The sequence below is a fragment of the Martes martes genome, assembly GCF_963455335.1.
Source record: "Martes martes genome assembly, chromosome: 10".
In the NCBI taxonomy this organism is placed as follows: domain Eukaryota; kingdom Metazoa; phylum Chordata; class Mammalia; order Carnivora; family Mustelidae; genus Martes; species Martes martes.
The window spans coordinates 102511705-102534950 of NC_137898.1; the positions used below are offsets into that span (position 1 = coordinate 102511705).

A 23246-nucleotide genomic window follows, 5' to 3' on the forward strand; every position below is an offset into this window, starting at 1 on the left:
TCCCCATCCTCCTGCCCCTGCTGGCCACCTCCCAGCTCAAGCCAGCTGACCGTGGGGACTCTGTGTTCTTCAGCTGCCATGCCATCAACTCATATGGGGAGGACCGGGGCTTGATCCAACTCACTGTGCAAGGTACCCTCACCTGTCCTACCACTCCTAACCCCTTCCCCAGGGAGCCAGGTGCCCACCGCTAACTCCACCTCGAGATCAGGGGCATCACCCACGCCGTGGTGGAGGATGACAGGAAATGGCCCCTGGGAAGAGCCTTCCTCCACTCTTCCTCCTGGCCAGAGTTGGGGCAATACAGGCCCTTCCAGGCATACTTTAGACAGCAAGGTTTACTCTGGACCCATCACTATAGAACACATTGCTGCTTCCAGAACTGGAGGCATCTGGGTTTGTGGGTTCAGACCCTGGAGAAAGTGAGAGAAGGGAAAGTCAAGCTGGGGAACGTTGGGAGCTCTTCCTGGAGGACAAACAGGTCATCAGGTCAGAGGAAATCCCTACAGGAGGGCCTGTGTCCTCCACCCCAGGCCAAGGAAGAGAGGGTAACAAAGAAAGAAACCAAGCATGGCCCCTTCTCGGGCTCTGAACCCCACTGCTAGGCCTCCCAGTACCCCCTTGTCCAGAGCCCAGGGTTCAGGACTCTTGACTAGAGCACAGTTGTCACCAGTCCCCAGGGATACAACGGAACCCTGGTCGTCTCTGCAGATAGGCGGGGGCCAAGCTCTCTGCTGCCATCCTCACTTCTGCTCCTTTCATCTGCCACTCCCCAGAGCCCCCTGACCCCCCAGAGCTGGAGATCCGAGAGGTAAAGGCTCGGAGCATGAACCTACGCTGGACCCAGCGGTTTGATGGGAACAGCATCATCACGGGCTTTGACATCGAATACAAGAACAAATCAGGTAGGGTGAAGCCTCCGCCTTCCACGGCCCTTGTGCCCTGGCCCTGACTTTGCCCCTCTGGTAGGACAGTCCCTGAGCCTCCAAGCTGCCCGGCTAAGGCAAAGACGCCAGCACCACCAGGGTATGAACTCCTGTGGTTTGTAAGAGAGGGGATCTGGTTGGGCTAAGAATTCTGTAAGAGGGGCAGGTGGACCCACAATTGATGTGAAGGGAGGGTCAGCCCCTTCTTTCCAGAACTGTCCCTAGATCAAGATCCACAAGGTGGTCTGACTTAAAGCATGGAAAGGCCCAGAGCTAATGGGCTATGGGCTGTGTCTGTGGGGTCGGAGACTTCATGGGTTTGGCCAGGTCATCTGGGAACTCCTGGTTTGGGATGCTGGGATGTGTGAGGGTCAGAGAGCTGGTCCTTGCTGGTCTCTGGGGGATAGAAAAGCCTAAGTCTAAGTTTTGCCCTCCTGGTAGCCCTTCAGAACCCTCCCCTGGGACCCTCACTAGCCCCCATGAGGCTGCCTGTCGCTGTGAGGCCCTGTGGAGCAGGTCTCCAGGGAAATCAGGGCTCCATGGTCAGGTGGCAGGAATGGAAAGGCGGGGGGGGCTCAGACGAGACAAGAGCCCTGGAGGGCACCAAGCCACAGAAGAGCTATAGAGGTTCATGTTTGTATCTGTGTGGCTGTCTCTGGAAGGTATGTGAGAATGGGTCATGGGGTTCCCCCTGAGAGGGCATCTGGGGGACCCTGATGTGTGAGTGAGGGGAAAACCCACTCCTCGTTCTGGATGCTTTAGTACCTTTGAATTCACATAAGCCTATATAAGCTTTTCAAAACAACTTAGAAATCAAATTCCAAAAAGGAGTCTGGAGCACTCAGCCCTCCCCAGCCCCCCTTCTGCCACCAACTCCAGCTCATTTTCCAGGTCTTAGGGTAGATCCAAGATTCTGTCTCTCCCGAGACCTTCCAGACCCTTCCTCTGGTCCTTAGCACAGCACATGGCCAGTGGCTGGCTGAGTGTCCCCTCCTCTGGAGGTACCAAGTCCTGGTCCCGGCTGTCTTCCGAGCACCTGGCGCATGGCCCACCCCATGATAGGCATTCAGGAGAGGGCAGCTGAGCGAGTCCAAGTGAGACACGGCAAAGCAGACCCCTTGCGAAGCAGCTCTGTCCAGGTCCCTCGGTCAGTCGCCTCTGATACATGGTTCTATAGGGTTCTACTAGGTTCTACATCTCTGATACAGGGTTCTACAGCTATCCTCAGAAGCATATGGTCTGGCTGGGGAGGAAAGTCAGGTGGCAGCCAGCCACCCAGGAGTCCACCCTGAGTGCAGGGGAGTGGCAAGAGGTGGGGCTGCCATTCACAGGGGCATCAGGGAAGCATCTCTTGCCCTTGTAGATGCCGCATTGAGAGCCAGGACTTGGGGACTGAGAGGTGATGGGCCTGGATTCAAGGAAAGGGGAAGAGCCCGGGAAGAGCCCGACTCGGGCTCTGCAGGGAGCTGTCCCGTCTAGCAGAGGGCTCCTGGATACGGTTCAGAGTGAGTGTGTTCTAGGGCCAGGTTGGGAGGCGGCCTCTGGGCTGAGCTTTTACCTTGTTGGGGAAGGTCACTGAGAGCTCCCAGAGAGAGATCTGGATACCGTGGTGCCCTGGAAAGATCCATCCGGCGTCCGTGGAAGAATGGGTATTTGGGAAGTGAGACACAGGCAGAGACACAGGGCCCAGGGGGGAGAGGAGGCTGACCGTGTCCATCTGAAGTCTCACAGCTTCCTGAGGCTGGCCCGGGAGCTACACAGGAGGGGGTGGGTCTGCCGGCCTACCCCCCCATGGGCTGGTGGGCGCTCCATCTCCCCGAAGCTTGCCCTGGCTGGCGGGGCTCTGCTCCGTTATTGTCAGAGGCGGGAGCAGACGCCTGGGGTGTCACTCGCGCCTCCGCCCCCCCTGCTCCCTGTAACTGCCTCCCTGCCCTCCTCCCCCATGCTGCTCCAAGCCCACTTGCCCCCACGGACCACGCTCTAATGTGTGCAGACCTTTCCTGGGGCACCGCGGAGCCAGGAGACGCTGAGAACCTCACACATCTGGAGAGCAGGGCTGGAGGGGCAGGCAGGAGAGACGCTATTTTCACGGGGTTCCGTGGGAGCTGCAGGGAGCCGTGCCTGGCGCCAGGCAGAAGCCGTGAGCGGGAGTGGTGGTGCTGATCCTGCGGGACTGTTTTGAGGATTAAAGAGAAAACATCCAGCCCAGGGCTATAGCAGACCTTTCATAAACGTGAGGTCCTCACTCCCGTCGAACTCCCACACCTCGTGTGGCAATTTCTAGTCCTATGGGCCTTGCAGGCTGAGACAGATGTCTGTCAGTCAGCAACATGGACTGAGCACCAGTAGTTTTCTTGCAGAATCATGCAGCCGCCATGTGGTAGGGGGAAAAAAAGAAGTAGGAGGCAGAGTGTTGCCTTTGGAGCTTCTAGAGCATTTGGAAGGAGAACATACACTGTGTACACGCGCACGGGCACACGCATGTGCCCACACACACGCCTTCAGGACCATTACAAAGTACTGTCTGATCAATTGCAACTCACCAAAGACTGTATTATGTGATCAATGAAAAAGACAACCTAGGGAACAAAAGGAAGGAGGGGGCTGGGTATGTGTGTGCACACGTGTGTGTGTCTCTCTGTGTGTGTATGTGTAAATAGATCTTCTTCCACACGTGGAGTAGTAGAACAATAACAATTCTCAAAGCAGAAGACTTGGGTTGACCCAGTGTCGGAGCCGTGGGATCGTCAGCAAGCCGCTTTGGGCATCTCTTTATCTATCAAATGGGGCCAATAGCGTGTCATTCTCAGGGTGGTTGTAAGATTTAAGGGAGTGTGAGGACTTACGTGGAAGTGCTTAGCACAGAGTCTGGCACATTCCTACCTCTCCACGGGTGCCCATCCCATGCCTCTCTTCTCCCTCCCTCTCTCTGCCTCCTGCCCCGAACCACACCCATGCTGGGTCCAGACCAGCTGCTCCCGACCCCCTTCTCTGTCACAGTTTTGTCTTTGCCAGATTTTCTGCTGTGTTGCTCGTCGTGCTAATTTTCCAAGGGAAATTACCAAGTCTGCCCTTTCTAAACCATCCCGCTCACGCTGACTTCTCCTGGCCCCAGGCAGCAGAGTAATAATACATGAATGCTGAATGATAAATAGCACCGTCCACACAAATCTATCAGATGGCGCGGTGCAGTTTTAAAAATGCAGACACTACATTTCGCTTCTGTTCCCCAAGCAAGGAGCGGGGATGGGTTCGTCGAGGATGGCCCTCCGAGCCCGGAAGGCAGCCTCATGGTGCGAGCTGCTGGCCACCGCGGGGTGAGCCTGCCTGGTGTGCTGTGTCGTTCTGTGTGAGCCGGAGTGTGGCTGTTGGAAGGACTGGTATTGGGGTGTTGTGAGCTGTCACTGTGACCCAGGGAACCTCCTCTTGGTCCTGCAGAGAGATTGCCATAGGGAGCAGAGGGGCACTTAGGGCCGTGATACAAGGAGGAAGCTAGAGATGCAAGATGGATTTGTTTCCCAAGCGCGGGCAGCTAAACCCTCCAGATGTGGCTTTTGTCTGAGCTGTTCCCCCTCTACAGCAAATGAGTCTCCTAAAAAAAACAGAGACTCCAGGTCCCCTGCCAGCAAGCAGCCCACAGAGTAGAAGGCACTGACATCTCCCCAGCCACTTGCTTATTTTTTTAAGAAGAATATTTTGCATCAGAAACCCTTTGATGAAGAAAGGGAGAGAGAGCCCTTAATGAAATATGTTAATCTGGGTAAGCCAGGCTCAAATGAAAGGGAATATTAAAAGAGACAATATTCGCCAAAGCTAGCTCAGTACTCTGAGAGAGCTGAAAAGGAAAGAGAAGAAAATAGGGCCCCTAATTTCAGCTATTCGGGGTCAGAGAGATGGCAGTGATCAAGTTTGGAAAATCAGTTAGAGGCCTTCAGATTTGACTCAGATGCATTAGCCTGGGAGGGCTGTGGGGAGAGAGCTTTTGTGCCAACATCAAAGATGATTTGGGAACACCAGGTCAAACCTACCTGCAAATGATGGGTTTTTATAAGAGAAAAGGGGGGCCCCCTCCTGTGACTGGCAGCTGAGTGAGGCAAGGAAGGGGAAGGCAAAGCAAGGGTATTTATTGTGACTACAAAATGCAGAGGAACTCCAAGTCCAAAGGAAAGGACAGAAAGGGGCTCTGATCCAACCAGCAGTGGGTTATAAGTGCCCAGGACACGCCAACTGAGGGAGATGGGCAAAGATTTAGACATGACTCCTGCCTTCAGGGAGCTTAGCATCTCCTTGGACATTTGCTGCTGAAACCATGAGCCCCAGACAACAAAGAAGGCTGTCAATGCTGTAGGAGTTCAGAGGAAAAGAGTGGTGAAAGACAAAGCCAGAAAGGTATACACAAGTGCTCGCTTCGGCAGCACATATACAGAAAGGTATACACAAGCCAGATGTTGCAGGGCCTGGGGGCATGTAAAGAAATTTTGTTGTTACCCCAAGAGCAAGGAAAAACTGTTGTAGAGTTTTATGTAAGGGGATGGCAGATTTGTGTTAGAGGAGACCACTGTCAATGCCAAAATAGTGTTTGGCCTGTAAGAAGTGCTTGATCATATTTGTGGGATGAATGACAGCTGCAGTGTGGAGAACAGATGGAAGGGGCCACAGAGCGGGTTCTGGGAGGCTAACTAGTTAGGATGTTATTTTCCTGGTCCAAGTGAGAGATGACAGTGGCTTGGCCTGGGGCAGGGACAGAGATGGAGAGACATGGAGAGATTGAAAAGATACATGGAACATGAAAGCTACATGGGACATGAAAGCTATAAGACTTTATAGAGAGAAGAGTCCAGAATAACACCTAGCATCCCATTTCCTGAGATAGGGGCCCCAGGAAGGTGATGGGTTTATAGGATGTATGGTCAAGACTTCCGTCTTGGACATGTTGACTATGGACACCTTTGAAACATCCAAGAAGAGATGTCAAAGAAACAGTTGGCTATAAAAATTTTGAATTCATAGGAGACATCCAGCTGGGCACAAACCTTTGAGTTATCTGTGTATAGATGGAAAGAGAAGCCAAGTGTGGAGAAAGTCTACGACATGAGAGAAAAAGAACCCAAGATGGAGCCTGGAAGAACTCCATCTAACCATTTATGAAAGGGTAAGGGAGATGCATCTGGAAAGAAGAGAGAAAAAGTAGTCCAAAACATAAGAGAAAAGCCAAAGAGTCTTTTATCAGGGAAGCCAAGGAAAGAGTGTTTCAAGAGGAAGGGAGAGGTTCAAGTATTGAACACTTGAGAGGCCAAGTGAGAAATCAGTCTTGGTGACATGGGGTCACCTATACCATGGAGACATAATGCTGATCCCATGAGGGGGTGTGAGGAGTCAATGGCGAGCGTTTACATTGTCCAGACCGCACCTGGTGCATCACAGATGTTTGGTAAATATTAGCACTTCTCCACTAAAGTCAGCTGGTGTGCCCCGCCCCCACACTCCCCCGTGGCCCTGCTGAAGCCAGCAAGTGCATGTAGTCCTCACTGGGGACAGCCCTAGAGCACCTAGGTGTAGTACCTAGGCGGGCTTGTGTTTCTGGGCCCCATGGATCTGAAACAATCAGAGAGAACATTGTTGGCAGGCTGTCACCCCCAGGATACTGCACAGACAGCAGACTGAAACACAACCCAGTCTCCCTGTGCAAAACACCATATTTTCTTCTCCTGGAGCTTCAGGAGAAGCTTTGTGCTTTCCCTTGGCCTCACTGTAGCTCACCAGTACATCCCAGAAAGGAGCTCAGACATTTGTCTGGAGCCTTGATTTTTTGCAGCTGTTGCCAAGAGGACACCTCCAGATGGCCTGCTCTAGAGGTCAGCAGGGTTTGTGATTATGGTCCCATAAGCCAGTATGTATCCGTATACTTTAAAAGCTGCTGTCCGAGAGTCTGGCTTCCAATCAGCTTCAAAGTCAGCAGGTGCTACGATCCCTCCCTCTGAAACACTGACGGGTCTTGGCACACCATCAACAACTGGGACCTATCAAGAATAAACTTTGCTTAGACAATCACAAGGTTCAAGAGACAACAACCAAGGGCTAGGGCAAGGAGAAACAATCTAGTTCATCTCCAACACAAGACCCCTTCAAGACAGGAAGAGGTGGCCATTTTACCTAATACATACAAACAAACATGAAGAGTTAAGCAAGATGAAGAAACAGAGATATATATTCCAAATGAAAGAACAATATAAAACCCCAGGGGAAAAAAAAAGAAACTTACTGGAGGTAAATAATTTACCTGATTAAGAGTTCAGAATAATGGTCATCAAGATGCTCGTAGAACTTAGGAGAAGACTAGATGAGCACAGTGAAGACTTCAACAAAGACACAAAAAATATTTTTAAAGTACCAAACAGAAGCCACAGAGCTGAAGAACGCACTAGTGGCGTTCAACAGAAGACTAGACAAAGCAGAAGAAAAGATCAGTGACCTGGAAGACAGGCAATGTAACTCTCCCAAACAGAGCAGCAAAAAGATAAAAGAATTTATAAAAGTGAAGACAGCTTAAGGGACCTGTGGAACAGTAGCAAGCAGAGAAACACTCACATTATAGGGCTCCTCAAGAGGAAATAAATGGGAGTGCCTGGGTGGTTCATTGGGTTAAGCCTCTGCCTTTGGCTCAGGTCATGATCTCAGGGTCCTGGGATCGAGTCCCGCATCAGGCTCTCTGCTCAACGGGGAGCCTGCTTCCCCCTCTCTCTCTGCCTGCCTCTCTGCCTACTTGTGATCTCTGTCTGTCAAATAAATTAATAAAATCTTAAAAAACAAAACAATGTATTGTAAAAAAAAAAAAAAGTGCTAACCATCATCTGAGCTTTTAGCAAGTCATAATCTTTTTGCTGGTGGAGGGTCCTGCCTTGGTGTCGATGGCTGCTGACTGAGTAGGGTGCGGGTTGCTGAAGGCTAGGGTGGCTGTGGCAGGCTCTTAAAATAAGACAACAATGAGGTTTTCCACATCAATCATCAACTCTTCCTTCCACAGTTTCTCTGTAGTATGCAATGGTATTTGATAGCATTTTACCCGCAGTAGAACTCCTTTCAGAATTGGAGTCAGTCCTCTCAAACCTGCCACTGCTTTATCAGCTAAGTCAGTGTAATATTCTAAATCCTTTGTTGTCGCTGCAACAATCTTCCCAGGATCTCCCCCAAGAGTAGAGAGTAGACACCACTTTCTGTGCTCGTCTGCGAGAAGCAACCCCTCACCTGTTCAGGGTTATCATGAGACTGTAGCAACTCGTCCCATCTTCAGGCTCCACTTCTGACTCTAGTTCTCTTGCTGTTTCCACCACATCTGCAGCTACTTCCTCTGCTCAAGTCTTGGGCCCCTCAAAGTCTACATGAGGGTTGCAATCAAATTCTTCCCAACTCCTCTTAATGTTGGTATTTTCACCTCTTTCCATGAATCATGAATGTTCTTAATGTCTTCTAGAATGGTAAACCCTTTCTGGAAGATTTTCTATTTACTGTGCTCAGATCCATCAAAGGAATCACTATCTATGGCATCTATAGCCTTATGAGATGTATTTCTTAAAATAACAAGACTCGAAAGTCGAAATAATTCCTCGATCCATGGGCTGCAGAATGGATGTTGTATTCGCAGGCATGAAAATGACATTCATTGTCCATCTCCATCAGACCTCTTTGTCAGGTGCATTGTCAATGAACAGTAATATTTTGAAATAAATCTTTTTTCTGAGCAGTAAGTCTCAACAGTGGGCTTAAAATATTCAGCAAACCCTGTTATAAACAGATGTGCCAGCATCCACACTTTGTTCCATTTATAGAGCTCAGGCAGAGTCAATGTAGCATAATTCTTTATTTTTTTTATAAAAAAAAAAAATAGGCTGCACACCCAATGTAGAGCCCAACAAGGGGCTTGAACTCACAACTCTGAGATCAAGACCTGAGCTGAGATCAAGAGCTGGGCACTTAACCAACTCAGCCACCTGGGCACCCCTAGCATAATTCTTGGGGCGCCAGGTTTGGGGAGTGTTAAAAGAGCAGTAGCTTCAACTTAAAGTCACCAGCTACATTAGCCCCTACCCAGAGAGTCCGCCTGTCCTTTGAAGCTTTGAAGCAGGGCACTGACTTCCCCTCTCTAGCTATGAAAGTCCTAGATGGCATCTTCCAGTAGGTCGACTGTCTGAGCTAGGTCTTCTGGAAAACTCACTGCAACTTCCACATCAGCCCTTTCTGCTTCACCTTGCACGTCTAGGTTACAGAGATGGCTTCTCTCCTTAAACCTCATGAACCAAACTCTACAAGCTTGAGGTTTTTCTTCTGCAGCTTCCCCACCTCCCTCAGCCCTCAAAGAATTGAATAAACAAGAAATAACAAGTGTTGGCACGGATGCGAAGGGGAAAAAAGGGAACTTTCTTATACTGTCCGTGAGACTGTAAATTGCGGCAGCCGCTGTGGAAAACAGTACGGAGGTTTCTCGAAGAATGGAAAGTGGCGTTATTATATAATTCAGCAATTCCACTTCTTAGGTATTTACCCAAAGAAAACAAAAATACTAATTTGAAAATACACAGGCACCCCATGTTTATTGCTGCGTTATTTACAATAGCCGAGATGGAAGTCCATCAGTAAATGAGTGGATGAAGAAATTGTGGGGGGACAACACACAGACATCACACACACAACGGAACGAAACTCAGCCATAAAAGATAGTGAGATCTTACCGTCTGCAACACCATGGATGGACGTGGAAGGTATTATGCTAAGTGGAATAGGTCAGACAGAAAAAGACAAATACCACGTGATTTCATTTATATGCAGAATTTGAAAACAAAACAAGGAAACACATCATAAACCTCATGGATGCAGGGAACTGACTGGTGGTTATTGGGTTCTGAGGGCGGATGAAATGGGTAAAGGACATCAGGGGGTACACATTTCCAGTCATAAAGTCAATAAGTCATGGGGATGTAATGTACAGTACCGTGACTGTAGACCACAATATCATATCACATGTTTGAAAGTTGCTAAGAGACTAAGTGTTGAGGGTTTTCATCATAAGAAGAAAAGTTTGGGGGCGCCGGGGTGGCTCAGTCAGTTGAGCATCTGACTCTTGATCTCCGCTCAGGTCTTGATCTCGCAACTGTGAGTTCAAGCCCCATGTTGGGCTCCAGGCTGGGTGTGGAGCCTACGTTTAAAAAAAAAAAAAAAGAAAGAAAGAAAGAAAGAAAGAAAAGAAAAGAAAAAAGGAAGAAAAAAAATTTTGTAATGCTGTATAGTGGCAGATAGTAGCTAGACTTAAAGTAGTGATCACTGCACGACATATGTAAATATCAAATCATTATGCCATATACCTGAGACTAATATAATGTTATATGTCAATTACACCTCAAGAAAAGAAAATTCTATGAGGGAAATAGATATATGAAACACTTTTACTGCTGAGGAACTGGGGCCTATAGACTTGAAACTTCTTTTTTTTTTAAGATTTAGTTATTTTAGAGAGAGAGAGCATGAGTGGGGTAGGGGCAGAGACAGAGAGAGAGGGAGAAGCAGAGTCCCCACAGAGCATGGAGCCCAACACAGGGCTCAATCCTAGGACCCTGAGACTTGAAATTTCCAACTTAATTCCTACAAAGAAAAAGGACATTTCAAAGAGGAACAGAGGATTTTATTTTCTCATTTTAAGGAAGTGTACTGTGTCGCAATGAAATCTCTACGTCTGAACTTTGGAGGGTCCTGTCGGAAGCCTCCATAGGATTGGAAGTGATTCAGGAGAACATGCATGGTATCTGTCTCCAGTGTTCCTGGGATTTCTAAACCAAATCCCACTATCTCAACCGCGTACCTCTCCAATTCTTACACGAGGCAACACAGAACTCTAAAAATGACTTAGGTAGAATTCCTTGGAAACGTGCACAGATTTTCCCAGGCCCCCATGAGCAATGGAATGGCAGCCAGATCAGGCTGGCCCACACAGTCCAAGGGGTTTGGGGGCCTGAGTGTGAATGTGACGGGCAACCACTGACTGAGCAGAAGGAGATGCCCGGAGGGTTTAAGAGCCAATAGAAGTTGGGCAGATGTCCTTCTTTGGCAGCAACAGAAAACTTAGGTGTCTCAAAAATCATTTCCATTAAAACAGACCTTCCCAAACCATATTTTAAGGTCTGGCTTCCTCTGTGACCCTGGGCCCACTCCCACCCCCCCTGGGTGTTTGGTTCCTGCTTCCTGTCTCCTCACATTCCTGGGCTCCTTCTTTTGCTCCAAAAAGGTGACCAGGTTTGGCTTAGAGACAGAAAGTCCTGTTTATTAGAGGAAACAGAGTTTGGCTGGGGATTCTCCAATCTCCAGTGGAGTGTTGTGCACTGTAAGAAGGTGAGAAGAGAGGACATTGTGGGATGTTAGAATATTCTAGGATGTGATTTCCCAAAACACTGTTTCCTGATGGCACCTTTACTATTGCTAGGACAGTGAACGTTTCAGATCATGAGTTCCACTCCTAAGTATTACTGGGTCAGAAATAAGGTGTGGAAACTGGATGTTAAGACAGAAGCAACACGATGTGATACCACTGAATTTCTAGAATTACCACTAATCTTGAGTAAGGGATGCAGGTTACCTCAGGAAAGACGAAGCTTAAAGTTACGATGAAACATCACAAAGTCTTCCTTTTCTATGCCAACAAACTCCCAGTATGTCCTTGAAAATAGAGATCTGAAACTCTGTCGTAGGAAGCTGAAGCTCCCAGGAGACCTTTCACAAATAATGGAGCCAAAACCCAGACGGTGGACTTAGCCACGGAGGCCAGGTTCCTCTAAGCTCTCCAGTATGACATCCCTGGATACATCCCACTCCTCATAGAACACCTCTATGGCCACATCCCTGAATGGCAGCAGTCCCTGGGGTTCAGAACAGGTTACCAGGTGGCCATGGACAGAGACCATCCTTCGACCCAAGATGAGACAAGAGACTTACAAGAACTTGTTGGGACTTCGGAAAGTGTCCTGAATTATCCAATAAGATCATTTTTTTACACAGTAATATCCTCTAACTCTGAGGAAAGAAGATGACACACAGTCCACAAAAATCACTGTGGGGACTCCACTGTTCTGGAAGATAAATTATAAAATTAAGGTCTCAACACAGGCATACATGTTTCTGAGTATTATATTTATATCCTATAGGATAAATGGTGTGTATTTCTGAGATGGGAAAGTTATGGTGAGTCAGAAGTGTACTCAAATTTTAATGCATAGGGAACACACTAGAGACCTTGAAAACATCCAGATTCTTATCTTTTTTTAAGATTTTATTTACTTATTTGACAGAGAGAGCAACAGTGAGAGAGGAAACACAAGCAGGAGGAGTGGGAGAGGGAGAAGCAGGCTTCCCACCAAGCAGGGAGCCCGATGCGGGTCTCGATCCCAGGACCCTGGGATCATGACTCAAGCTGAAGGCGGATGCTTAACAACTGAGCCACCCAGGCGCCTCAAAAACATCCAGATTCTATCTAGCTCAGGAGTTCTGGGGTGGGATCTGAGTTTCCTCATTTTTAACCAGTGAGGCCAATGTCCCTGGTCCAGTGAAAGTTATATGGAATTCACAGGCCTAATAGATCGTGAACATAGCAACAACAAACCTTTTTGAAAATCTACTCTATACCATATATCTCTCTACCAGTTTTTTATATATTAATGCATGAGTCACATAAATAATCTGAGAATAATAATATTATCCTTCCTGTTTTATGAGAATATTTTGTCAAATATCCAGTAAATGGTAAAGCCTGTGTTTTACTCCAATGTGTCTTAAGTAGAATTTATCTGAAAAGAACATACAGACCAATGCACAAAGACAGCCTTAATGAATGTCTGTAGCAGTTTCCATTAACTGAGAAGAATAATAGAAACACGTTAAGATGGTAACAAGAAAGAATGAATCAAATAATGTTAACATTTTATGTACATAGACATATATAAAAATAGGAACAAGGTACACACCAGAAGTGATAGAGAAGAAAATTTTCCTGTCCATGAGATCAAGATTATTTTCAATTGTGTAAATCTTATAAATCTATTTTTAGATGATCTCTGCATTTTGCAAACACACTGGGGAGATGAACACCTTGAGATAAAATAGGTTAGAGCAGTTTTCCTGAGTCTTCCTTTTCTTTGAAAATGTGTATCATGTGTGCTGAGTGGTCGTTTAGAAACTTAACACACTTGACATACATTAATGATACAATCCTTGTAGGCTTTTCTTGAAAATACAAAGAAGTAATAAAGAAGAGTATGTCTATGTTGCTACAAAAGTTGGGTATTCGTCCTTTCTGATGGAGGCATAATACTCCATAGTGTATATGGACCACATCTTCCTTATCCATTCATCCGTTGAAGGGCATCTTGGTTCTTTCCACAGTTTGGCGACCGTGGCCATTGCTGCTATAAACATTGGGGTACAGATGGCCCTTCTTTTCACTACATCTGTATCTTTGGGGTAAATACCCAGCAGTGCAATTGCAGGGTCATAGGGAAGATCTATTTTTAATTTCCTGAGGAATCTCCACACTGTTCTCCAAAGTGGCTGCACCAGTTTGCATTCCCACCAACAGTGTAAGAGGGTTCCCCTTTCTCCACATCCTCTCCAACACACGTTGTTTCCTGTCTTGCTAATTTTGGCCATTCTAACTGGTGTAAGACTGGAAGAGATTATGCTGAGTGAAATAAGTCAAACAGAGAAAGTCAAGTATCATATGGTTTCACTTATTGGTGGAGCATAACAAATAATATAGAGGACAAGGGTAGATGGAGAGGAGAAGGGAGTTGAGGGAAATTGGAAGGGGAGGTGAACCATGAGAGACTATGGACTCTGAAAAACAACCTGAGGGTTTTGAAGGGGCGGGGTGGGAGGGTGGGGGAACCAGGTGGTGGGTATTAGGGAGGGCACAGATTGCATGGAGCACTGGGTGTGGTGAAAAAACAATGAATACTGTTACGCTGAAAATAAATAAAAAATTTAATAAAAAAAAAAAAAAGAAGAGTATGTCTGTGACACGAGCCCTGATGGATTAAAACCCCAGCTTGCAAAAGCTAACGTTTCCACGTAAACAAAAGTGACAGACTTCATTTTGCAAAACAAACCACAAGCAAAGAAAACTAAGAAGAAAATGTGGTGGTTTATTCACATCTCTCAGTGAAGCCCTCCCAGACCCTCTTAATGACAGAGGGGGAAATATTGACTTTGTAGTAGGTGGGGGAAGTGGACAAGGACACCTCGGCTACGTGATCAAGGTCAACATCCCCTGTAATGGGACATATCGTTACCCGGAGACTCGAGTACATGAAGGGACACGTTATCGCTGCTGCAATACTGGTAAAAAGAAACGAGGAAAAAATAATCTGAACCTGTCGTGAAGAAAATATCCGTTTTACGTCAATTTCCATCCGCAACACCTCCCATGGTCCGTAACTCACAGGTCTTTCTTACCAATACAGAGAACAAGTCTCTCTTAATCAAGTGTGTATACATTGGCGCCCCTTTTCCTTAGCCCCTCAGTGTTCTGATACATGGGGTGGGCCTCCTGCCTCTGCCTGCCCTCATCAGAAATGAACTCACTGACTTGTGATTACTGCCGTCTCCTGTAAACACGGGCAAATCAAGTATGATGAGCGTGTGAGCTGGCATGGGCTCCCGGGATGCCACAGAGAGAAGTGGACGCCTGCCACCACATTGCTGGTCCATTTCCTCCCAAACCAAGGAGGTGCCCATGGCAGGTAGGAGCCCACATACTCGCAGCTCTGGCTTAACCTGCCAGCCACAGAGTGACTCTCCGGGTGGTTGGGGTGTTTTAAAAGACAAGGAGAAAATAATGTGTTTCCGAGCCTCTGCAGCCTGCCATTTGTGACTTTGGCTCATAAAACCAAAGAATTAAATGCAAAACTGCAGATGGGGAGCTGGGCCAGTGCCCTTCACAGATGCCGAGACTATGCAGCTATAAGTGGTGTTTTGCAAACCATCAAGACCTCAATTAACCAGAATCTGAAGGCAGGGTATAGTCTCTTTTGGTGAACTAATTTATCAGGTTTAAGCCTTTGGGGGGAAAAAAAAAAAGGAAAGTCTTCTTAACAATTTTTCTAGAATATGCTTGCCTCCTCTCCTGTTCTAGGGACGAAACAGCAGTGAATGCAGTTTAATCTTTTCTATTGAGAATTTTCAGGATCCTCTACTGTGGATTTAAAAGGCATGGAAAATTAGGCTGAATAGTGACATCAGGACATGCCCCCAAGAAATTTTTTAAGCCCTGCTATCAGCTTGTTTCCTCGTGCTCTGCCTTTTTTTTTTTTTTCTTTTCAAAGCGAAGTGCCAATAAAGTCACCTAGCTATGAATTCTGGGTTTGGAAGATCCTAGCCGAGGCCTTGCTGTAAATTCAGGCCTTTCCCATTTTTCTTGGGAATCCCCCAGTAGTTCCACAGCAAAAAATATAGTGAATGAATGACTGGATTCCTCTGGAGATGAAGAATGTTTCCTGCCACAGTATTCCTGAGTGGCATTTATCTGGTTTTTCCCCCTTTCTACAATGTTGTTAAACAGCCCTGGAATGGGCTGCCAGTCCCCTTGGATGAATCAGGAGCGTGGCCACCTCTCTGTTGGCTCCTGACCCTGAACACTCATCATCCTCCTGCCAGTGCGAGAAAGAGGGGAGGGATTGGGCTGGGGACTCCGGCCCTCGGTCTGTCCCCTCAAAGACCAAGCAACACTCGGGACCACCACCCCACAAGTGCACAAGGAAAGGAGATACGGAGGCATATACAGAAGGGAAAAGGGGGCAAAGCCTTGTCTTCACTCTTGGCACTGGGAGGATAGGGATCTCATGGTTACAGCAGGTCACTGAGGTGGTATGGGAGGCCAGGAGGAAGGGCACTGGCTAATCACACCCTTAGGGGGAGTAAGCAAATGGGGATCTTGGAAGGGGTCTTGAGAAACATCTTGTCTGACCCCTGTCTGAGGCTTGGGCTCACAAGCTGGCCCAGGGCAGAGGAGGGCCAGTGCATTTGCTGCTCACATTCTCAGGCCTCCCTTGGTCTCTTTGATCTTCATGGAACAAAATCCTTGTACTCTTTGTGAAGTTAAGGCCTGTGCCTTCTTGCTGCTATCTATGTAGAGCTGGACCTCTTTTGTGTCCCATAGTGGACTGGGAAGGGATTGAGGCTGGGAAGGGGCTGTGGTGTTTTCCTGGCTGTGGTTTGAAATGGGTGCTCTCTCTCCAGATTCCTGGGACTTCAAGCAATCCACACGCAACATCTCCCCCACCATCAACCAGGCCAACATCGTGGATTTGCACCCAGCATCTGTGTACAGCATCCGCATGTACTCCTTCAACAAGATTGGCCGTAGCGAGCCAAGCAAAGAGCTCACCATCAGCACCGAGGAGGCTGGTGAGTACCTGGCCTTGTGGCTCTTTCCCATGGCCCTGGGGATCTGGGGCATTGGAGGCCTGCACCCAATACAACAGGGAAGGAGAGATCCCAATGTGTTTATCTGTGTTTGCCTCTGGATCATTGGAGGCTCTTCTGTTTGACCTTTACCAGGTGCCCCTGTAGATGCTGGGCTTTGGGGAGCTGTCCATGGTTCTTTCTCACTCCCCGGCCCCAGCCTGTCTAGAAAGGACAAATACGCTAGATCAGTGAAGGGCAGAGTACTAGTGCCCTATATTAATTTCCATGACCTTTGTCTTGGATTTTGTCTGAAAGTTTAAACAAGCTTTCTCTCCCTATAGTTTCTCCTGCTATTGCAAAATATAAAATAATACCAAAAGTACATATAGTATGTGCAGCTTTACAAATAATAATAAAGTAAAAACTAGTATAACCCCCACTCACTATCAATCACCAGCATGCCAGGGGTCCTCCCTACGGCCCTTCCAAACCAGAGCCGCCTGTTCCTCCCCACGAAGGAACCACTAGCCCTTCTTGCTTTTCTTTTTTATAGTGTCACTACAGTGTATATACACATAAAGCGTATAGTTTAGTTTTACCTATTTTTCAGTGGCATATCTTCATGAAGTTATTCTCAACATATTCTTCTGTGCCTTCCTTGTTTTGATCAATAGTATTTTTGTGAGTTTCACCATTTGTGCATTTTCAGTGCTGCGTAGTATTCCTCGCCATGGTTATACCATCGCCTCTTGGTCCATTTTAATGGAGATGGACATTTGGGTGGTTGACAGTTTTGGAGCTGTGAACATTTTTGTGCTGGTACACCTACAGAGGTTTGCAAGTTCTCTACGGAAGCTAAGTAGTTGCAGAATTAGTCATCAGATGAGCACGCTTCTAACTTTAACCAAGAATGCCAAAATGTCTTCCAAAGTATTAAGCCAGTTTGCTTTCCCATGGCTGGTAAATGTAAGAATTCCTGCCACGACACACCCTTGCCTACACTTGAGACTATCAGACTTTTTAAAATTTGTTGCCAATCTGCTGGACATATAGTAATATCTCATTGTCATTGTTTGCTGTTTTCAGCTAATCATGGAGATCAGAGAGGCACTGTAAGCCCTGTGATTGTTTCAGGGGACTCAATCAAAGATTCTCTGCTTTTGTGTATGAGCTTTTCCTCTGTTCCCTAGCAGTCCTGCAGCTCAGGAGGATGAGAGTAAGGACCTAGGATTCTTTTCTTCCAAGATTTGACTTGTAATGTTGTTTCTCCGTCCACCAGCTCCTGATGGACCCCCCATGGATGTCACCTTGCAGCCAGTAACCTCACAGAGCATCCAAGTGACCTGGAAGGTAAGCGAGATCAAAAGCATTTCCCCGCTAACTGCCTCCATGACTGCTTCCTCCTCAACCCAGGAATGAAGCCCAGCGAGCTTGATGGTCTCTAGTCTCTTAGAATTCTCATGCCTGTTTTTTGCTAAGCAGGTGAAATCAGAGGGGAGGAAAGACAGGAGGATAAAGGGTTGGGTCCCCCCCCACCACCACCAATCCCTACTCCCTCTGTACCTGGGCAGGCCAGTAGCTGGGATGAGATGAAGAACTTGGCAGTGCCAAGGAGAGGGAAATGATTTTTCCACCACACTGGCCTCTCTTCCCAACTCCACATGTTGTAATAGGTCAGGAGTTGGATTTGATTTTGTACAAAGTTCAAGGGGCCCTTGTGAATAATGGGAGAAGACAGGACAGGGTCTTCCCCTTGACGTGGCCCTGTGATTGGAGCTGGGAGGTATGGTGATATGACCCCCCATCTTCTCCCAGTGAGACCACACACAGGAAGGAGTCTTGGTGTTTTCAGGCCTCAGTTTCCTCTTCGATAAAACCAGAGTGAGGGCACCTGGGTGGCTCAGTTGGTTAAGCGACTGCCTTCGGCTCAGGTCATGATCCTGGAGTCCCAGGATCGAGTCCCACATCGGGCTCCCTGCTCGGCAGGGAGTCTGCTTCTCCCACTGACCTCTCTCCTCTCATGCTCATTCTCTCTCTCTCTCTCTCAAATAAATAAATAAAATCTTTAAAAAAAAAAAAAACCAGAGTGAAAATAACTGCCCTCCCTTCCTCTGGGGATGGATGAGCTGCAAAAAACAGACCAGTCTCTTCTGCAGCCATTGTGAAGGGGTAGAGACCTATGAATTCTACAGGGTGTCTGAGGACCTTATCACTTAAGAAAACTCTTACAGGCACCTGGGTGGCTCAGCCATTAAGTGTTCGGCTCAGGTCATGGGATCTTGGGTCCTGGGATTGAGCCCTGCATCTGGCTCCCTGTTCAGCGGGAAGCCTGCTTTTCCCTCTCTCACTCCCCCTGCTTGTGTTCCCTCTCTTGCTGTGTCTCTCTCTGTCAAGTAAATAAAAATCTAGAAAGAAAGGAAGGAAGGAAGGAAGGAAGGAAGGAAGGAAGGAAGGAAGAAGGAAAGAAAGAGAGAGGAAGGGAGGAAGGAAGAAAAACTCTTAGAGGAGGTCCCACAGCAGGGCAGAGAAACAGATCAGAATAATGTTGAGCAGGACAATAAACCCCGTCCTGGGAAACTCTGGCCCTGGGCATGCGAGGGCCTCCAGTCCTGACCAGTGGCCTGTTGCACTCAGCTTGCTGGCTTCCAGTATTTTCCTACACTAACCCTCTCTTCCTGGAGGGCAACTAGAAGAGGTGTTTGTATCCCTATCCGTCAGAGGAGGTCACGGCAGACAGATGCAAGGTGACTTGCCCACAACCATTCAGGTAGTGAGAGAGGCAGAAATTATATGTATGTGGTCCAGGGACCACTGGGTGGCTCTGTCAGTTAAGCGTCTGCCATCGGCTCAAGTCATGATCTCAGGGTCCTGGAATCAAATCCCACATCGGGCTCCCAGCTCAGCAAGGAGCCTGCTTCTCCCTCTCCTACTCCCCCTGCTAGGTGGTCCAGAGCCCCAGTCTACTGCTTGGAGTTCAGGAACAGAGAGCTTTCTTAGGGCTCATACATGTTTTTCTTCTTGGAGTTTTCCCATCTCAATGGTGAGGCTTGGGGCATGGGGGGATGCCTTGTCCCCATCTGGGACCAGACCTTCAAGCTCATTTTCTGGCTCTAACTTCTTTTTTTTTTTTTTTTAAAGATTTATTTATTCATTTGACAGATGGAGATCACAAGTAGGCAGAGAGGCAGGCAGAGAGAGAGGAGGAAGCAGGCTCCCTGCTGAGCAGAGAGCCCGATGTGGGGCTCGATCCCAGGACACTGGGATCATGACCTGAGCCGAAGGCAGAGGCTTTTAACCCACTGAGCCACCCAGGTGTCCCCTGGCTCTAACTTCTGATGGGAAAAGATCAAGCACTCAGTCCTCCTCTGGACCTTCCACAAAAGGGCTTAGTGATATTTTCCTTAAAGGGACTACACTCCTGGGGCACCTGGGTGGCTCAGTCGGTTAAATGTCTGTCTTTAGCTCAGGTCATGATCCCAGGGTCCTGGGATGAAGCCCCACATGGGGCTTCCTGCTCAGCAGGGAGCCTGCTTCTCTCCCTCTCTCTCAAATAAATAAACAAAACCTTAAAAAAAAATGCAGACCCTACATATGTGTGCATGCACGCAACATACACACGCACAGCAGTGCCTGGTTCCTTCTTTCCCTAGAGAAATGACCAGGATGGAAATGGGGCACAGGCTGTGCAGTTGGTCATTCCTGGGAACCAGCCCACCTAGCAGATGCCCAGAGCCACGGTTCCCCTTCAGGTTCCGCTCTGGGCTCCAGGGCTTCCCTCAGAAACTGGGGGTGAAGTAGAATCTAACCCCACGTCTGTCTGCATCCTGGTTCTGGACCCATGTCTCAGAAATATTCTCAGGAAGCCAGGAGGTGGAGGCGGGGAATGTATGTATGTAAAACACTGAGCCATTTGGCTACAGACCTCAAACCAGGAGGTCGATGAAAATTTAGAATCAGATTTATTCCTCCAAAGTCTCATAATGAAAAATAAAATTGATTAGAAAGCTAGAACTTCAGAATGAACCAGCCCATCAATAAATTTTGGCCTGACTTCTCAGGGGATTTTTTTTTTTTAACACCAAGAAACAGATTAATGAAAAATAAAGATTCACTTGAAAGATAAGTCACTTCATTTTAAGACCCTTTCCGTGAGATGGATCGCCACTGCTTTATGACATAAATTTGCAATCAGCCCTATTGATTTCTTAATGCTTCAAGAGAAATATTGTTAAGATTGATTTAAATCCTGAGTGTGCCTGTTGGGGGTGAGGGGAGCAGTGGAAGGGGAGAGGAGAGGGGGAGAGAAAGAGAAAAGAGGGAGAGAAGGAAGAAAGATCGGACAAGATTTGTATTAATATGTGAATACATACATATGGATACAGCAGTACCTCGGTCAGTATTCGTTGATGTGAGAACGTTCCATGGTGTTCTGCACAGGTGTCTAGCATCATCACAGTATAGACGGCTGTGGTCACATGTGTTGTATATATCAGCACATGGCATTATGGATGTGTGTGTGTAATTCGAGAATGTGCATCATTGTGAAGACAGGGTATCACTCTTGAAGATATGTTTGTGTCTATAATAGGTGTGTGTGTGTGAGTGTCGATATACACGGGCAGAGATGAGAATGCAGGAATTTTCTCACTTACAAACTAGCAAACAGGACTGCCCAAGTGCTGAAAAACATTAATTCAGGCATTAACAAAAAGTCAAGTCAATTAAATACACATACACACACACCTCTTTAGTGAATTCAAAACCATTACGTTAAATTAAAAACTTCATTTTATTGAGTTAACAGTGAGCTTAAAATGCAGTTCATTTAAAACATTCATTGAATTAAAAAAAAAACAGTGGGACTGTTTTACTAACTTAATTGTTTTTGATCTCACTATTTTTTAGTATAATAAAAGGTGGGCTTTTCAATTAACTTCATTGTCTTTAAAACCCTGATTCGAGTTGTTTTTCTGTGCACTGGGGTGGGTGCTCTCTCTCAATTTATAGATGGGCAAGTCTGTTTGTTCAAGGAGCTGGTTTCTATCTTTGAGTCTGGATCCGTCTGACTGTAGGTAGGTAGGTGGATTAGGATGTTTGCTTTGATGGGTGGGGTTTTAGATATATCAGGAGTGTGTGTGTGTGTGTGTGTGTGTGTGTGTGGTTGTGTATCAAGGTTGAAGCTTGGGGTAAGAGTAGGTTTTCTAGTCCCAGCTTCATGCCATTGGTGTTTACTCTGTCTTCCTGGCTGACTGGGACCAGTCCTTCATTACCACCAGCCCAGCCAGAGCTCCAAAATGCTCCCTTCTTACCATGTGTCTTATCAATCTCTGTCCGTCTGTCTAGGGGCTAGCTTCAGGCCTCCCCACCCCACAGACCCCAACCCCTAGCCATGATGTCCGGGGTGACCTAGCCACATGCTCCAAAGGACTGGCCACACACCAAGTCAAGAACTCTTTTTTTTCTTTTGGAATTGTGGTAAAATATATGTACCATTTTTACCATTTTATCCATGCCTACGTGCTCAGGTCAGTGTCATGAAATATGTTCACTGTGTATGCAACCATCACTGCCATCCGTCTCCAGAACTTTCTCACAATCCCAAACAGAAACTCTGCCCTCGTTAACTGATAAGTACCCCTCTCCTGGCCCCAGCCCCTGGAAACTCCTAGTCTCCTTTCTGACTCTGAATGTGACTGTTTTAGGGACTGTTCTAGGGACTCCATAGAAACTAGATCACACATCATTTGAACTTTTGTGTCTTACGATGTTTTCAAAGTTCAGCCACATGGTAACCTGCGTCAGAATTCAATTCTGGCTCAACAATAGGCTAAATAACATTCGATTGCCCTCATAGACCACATTTTATTTATTCGTTCATTCGTCAATGGACACTTGGGTTGTTTCTACCTTTTGACTATGATGAATAATAATGCGGCCATGAACTTGGGTGTGCAAGTCTGTGCCTGTGTCTCCACTTTCACTTCTTGGGGTACGTACCGAGGAGCGGAACTGCTGGATCCTATGGAAATTCCTTGTTTCACCCTGGGAGGCTGCTGACCACGGCCGCCGCACCGGTTTGCATTCCCACCAGCAGCGCACGAGCCCAGCTGGCCCACGTCATCGCCCGGACGTGTTGTTTTCCATTTGGTGACAATACCTGACCTGGAGGGTGTGATGTGCCATCTTGGGATTCTCTTTTTATTCAAGCTACTTGCTCATCTTCCTCTCCATCTGGTTACTTTTTGTCTGCGGTTCCATTTCTCCCAGGCCCCTGAGCCCATGTCAGACGACAGCCCTCTCGGTTCCTCTCTCCATTCGTTCAGTAACTGTGTATTGAAGGCTTGCTACACATCAGCCATCATTCTAGACAGTGAGAGCGCAGCAAAGAGCGAACGAAACGATGTTTTTCATCCTTATGGTGTTTATATGCTAATGCGAACAGAGGGACGCATAAGTAAAATATATAGGATGTCTGGTGATGCTAAGTGCCATGGAGAAAAAGAGAGCCTGGGGAAGAAAAAGTGGGTCCAAGAAGTGATGGGGTCTAGGAAGAAATGTAAGAAATACGGAACAGAGGGCAGGGGGCAACCTGAGATAAAGTGCATGAGCAAAGCCTCATGCAGACAGGGCGTGGCTCCGAGGATACCACAGAGGCGAAGAGGGAAGCTGTGCGGCCGTGCAAGGAAAGAGGGTCCCCCTGGAATGGATGAGGGCCCCATGTGAACCGCGAGAGGCCAGTGTGCTGGAGCAGGGGCAGTCGGGGGAAGAGGAGATGGACCCAAGAGGTAATGGGGCAGGTCGTACAGGGTTCCGTCGCCCTTCTAAGAGCTTTGCGTTTCACCCCACGCGAGATGGGAGCCTTTGAAGCGTTGGGAACTGAAG

The 23246-nt window shown here is 47.4% G+C and overlaps 1 protein-coding gene across 2 annotated transcripts in view; it reads left to right on the forward strand.

Moving 5' to 3' along the window:
• Nucleotides 1-23246, forward strand: part of DSCAML1 (DS cell adhesion molecule like 1) — a gene marked incomplete at its 3' end in the record, with an annotated part of 338579 nt that overhangs the window by 281541 nt on the left and 33792 nt on the right. For both annotated transcript variants that reach the window (XM_080815573.1, XM_080815574.1), the window contains exons 13-16: nt 36-132; nt 777-905; nt 16197-16364; nt 17644-17714. In XM_080815573.1, the coding sequence (XP_080671699.1) occupies nt 36-132; nt 777-905; nt 16197-16364; nt 17644-17714 (465 nt within the window). The remainder of the gene's footprint in view (nt 1-35; nt 133-776; nt 906-16196; nt 16365-17643; nt 17715-23246) is intronic.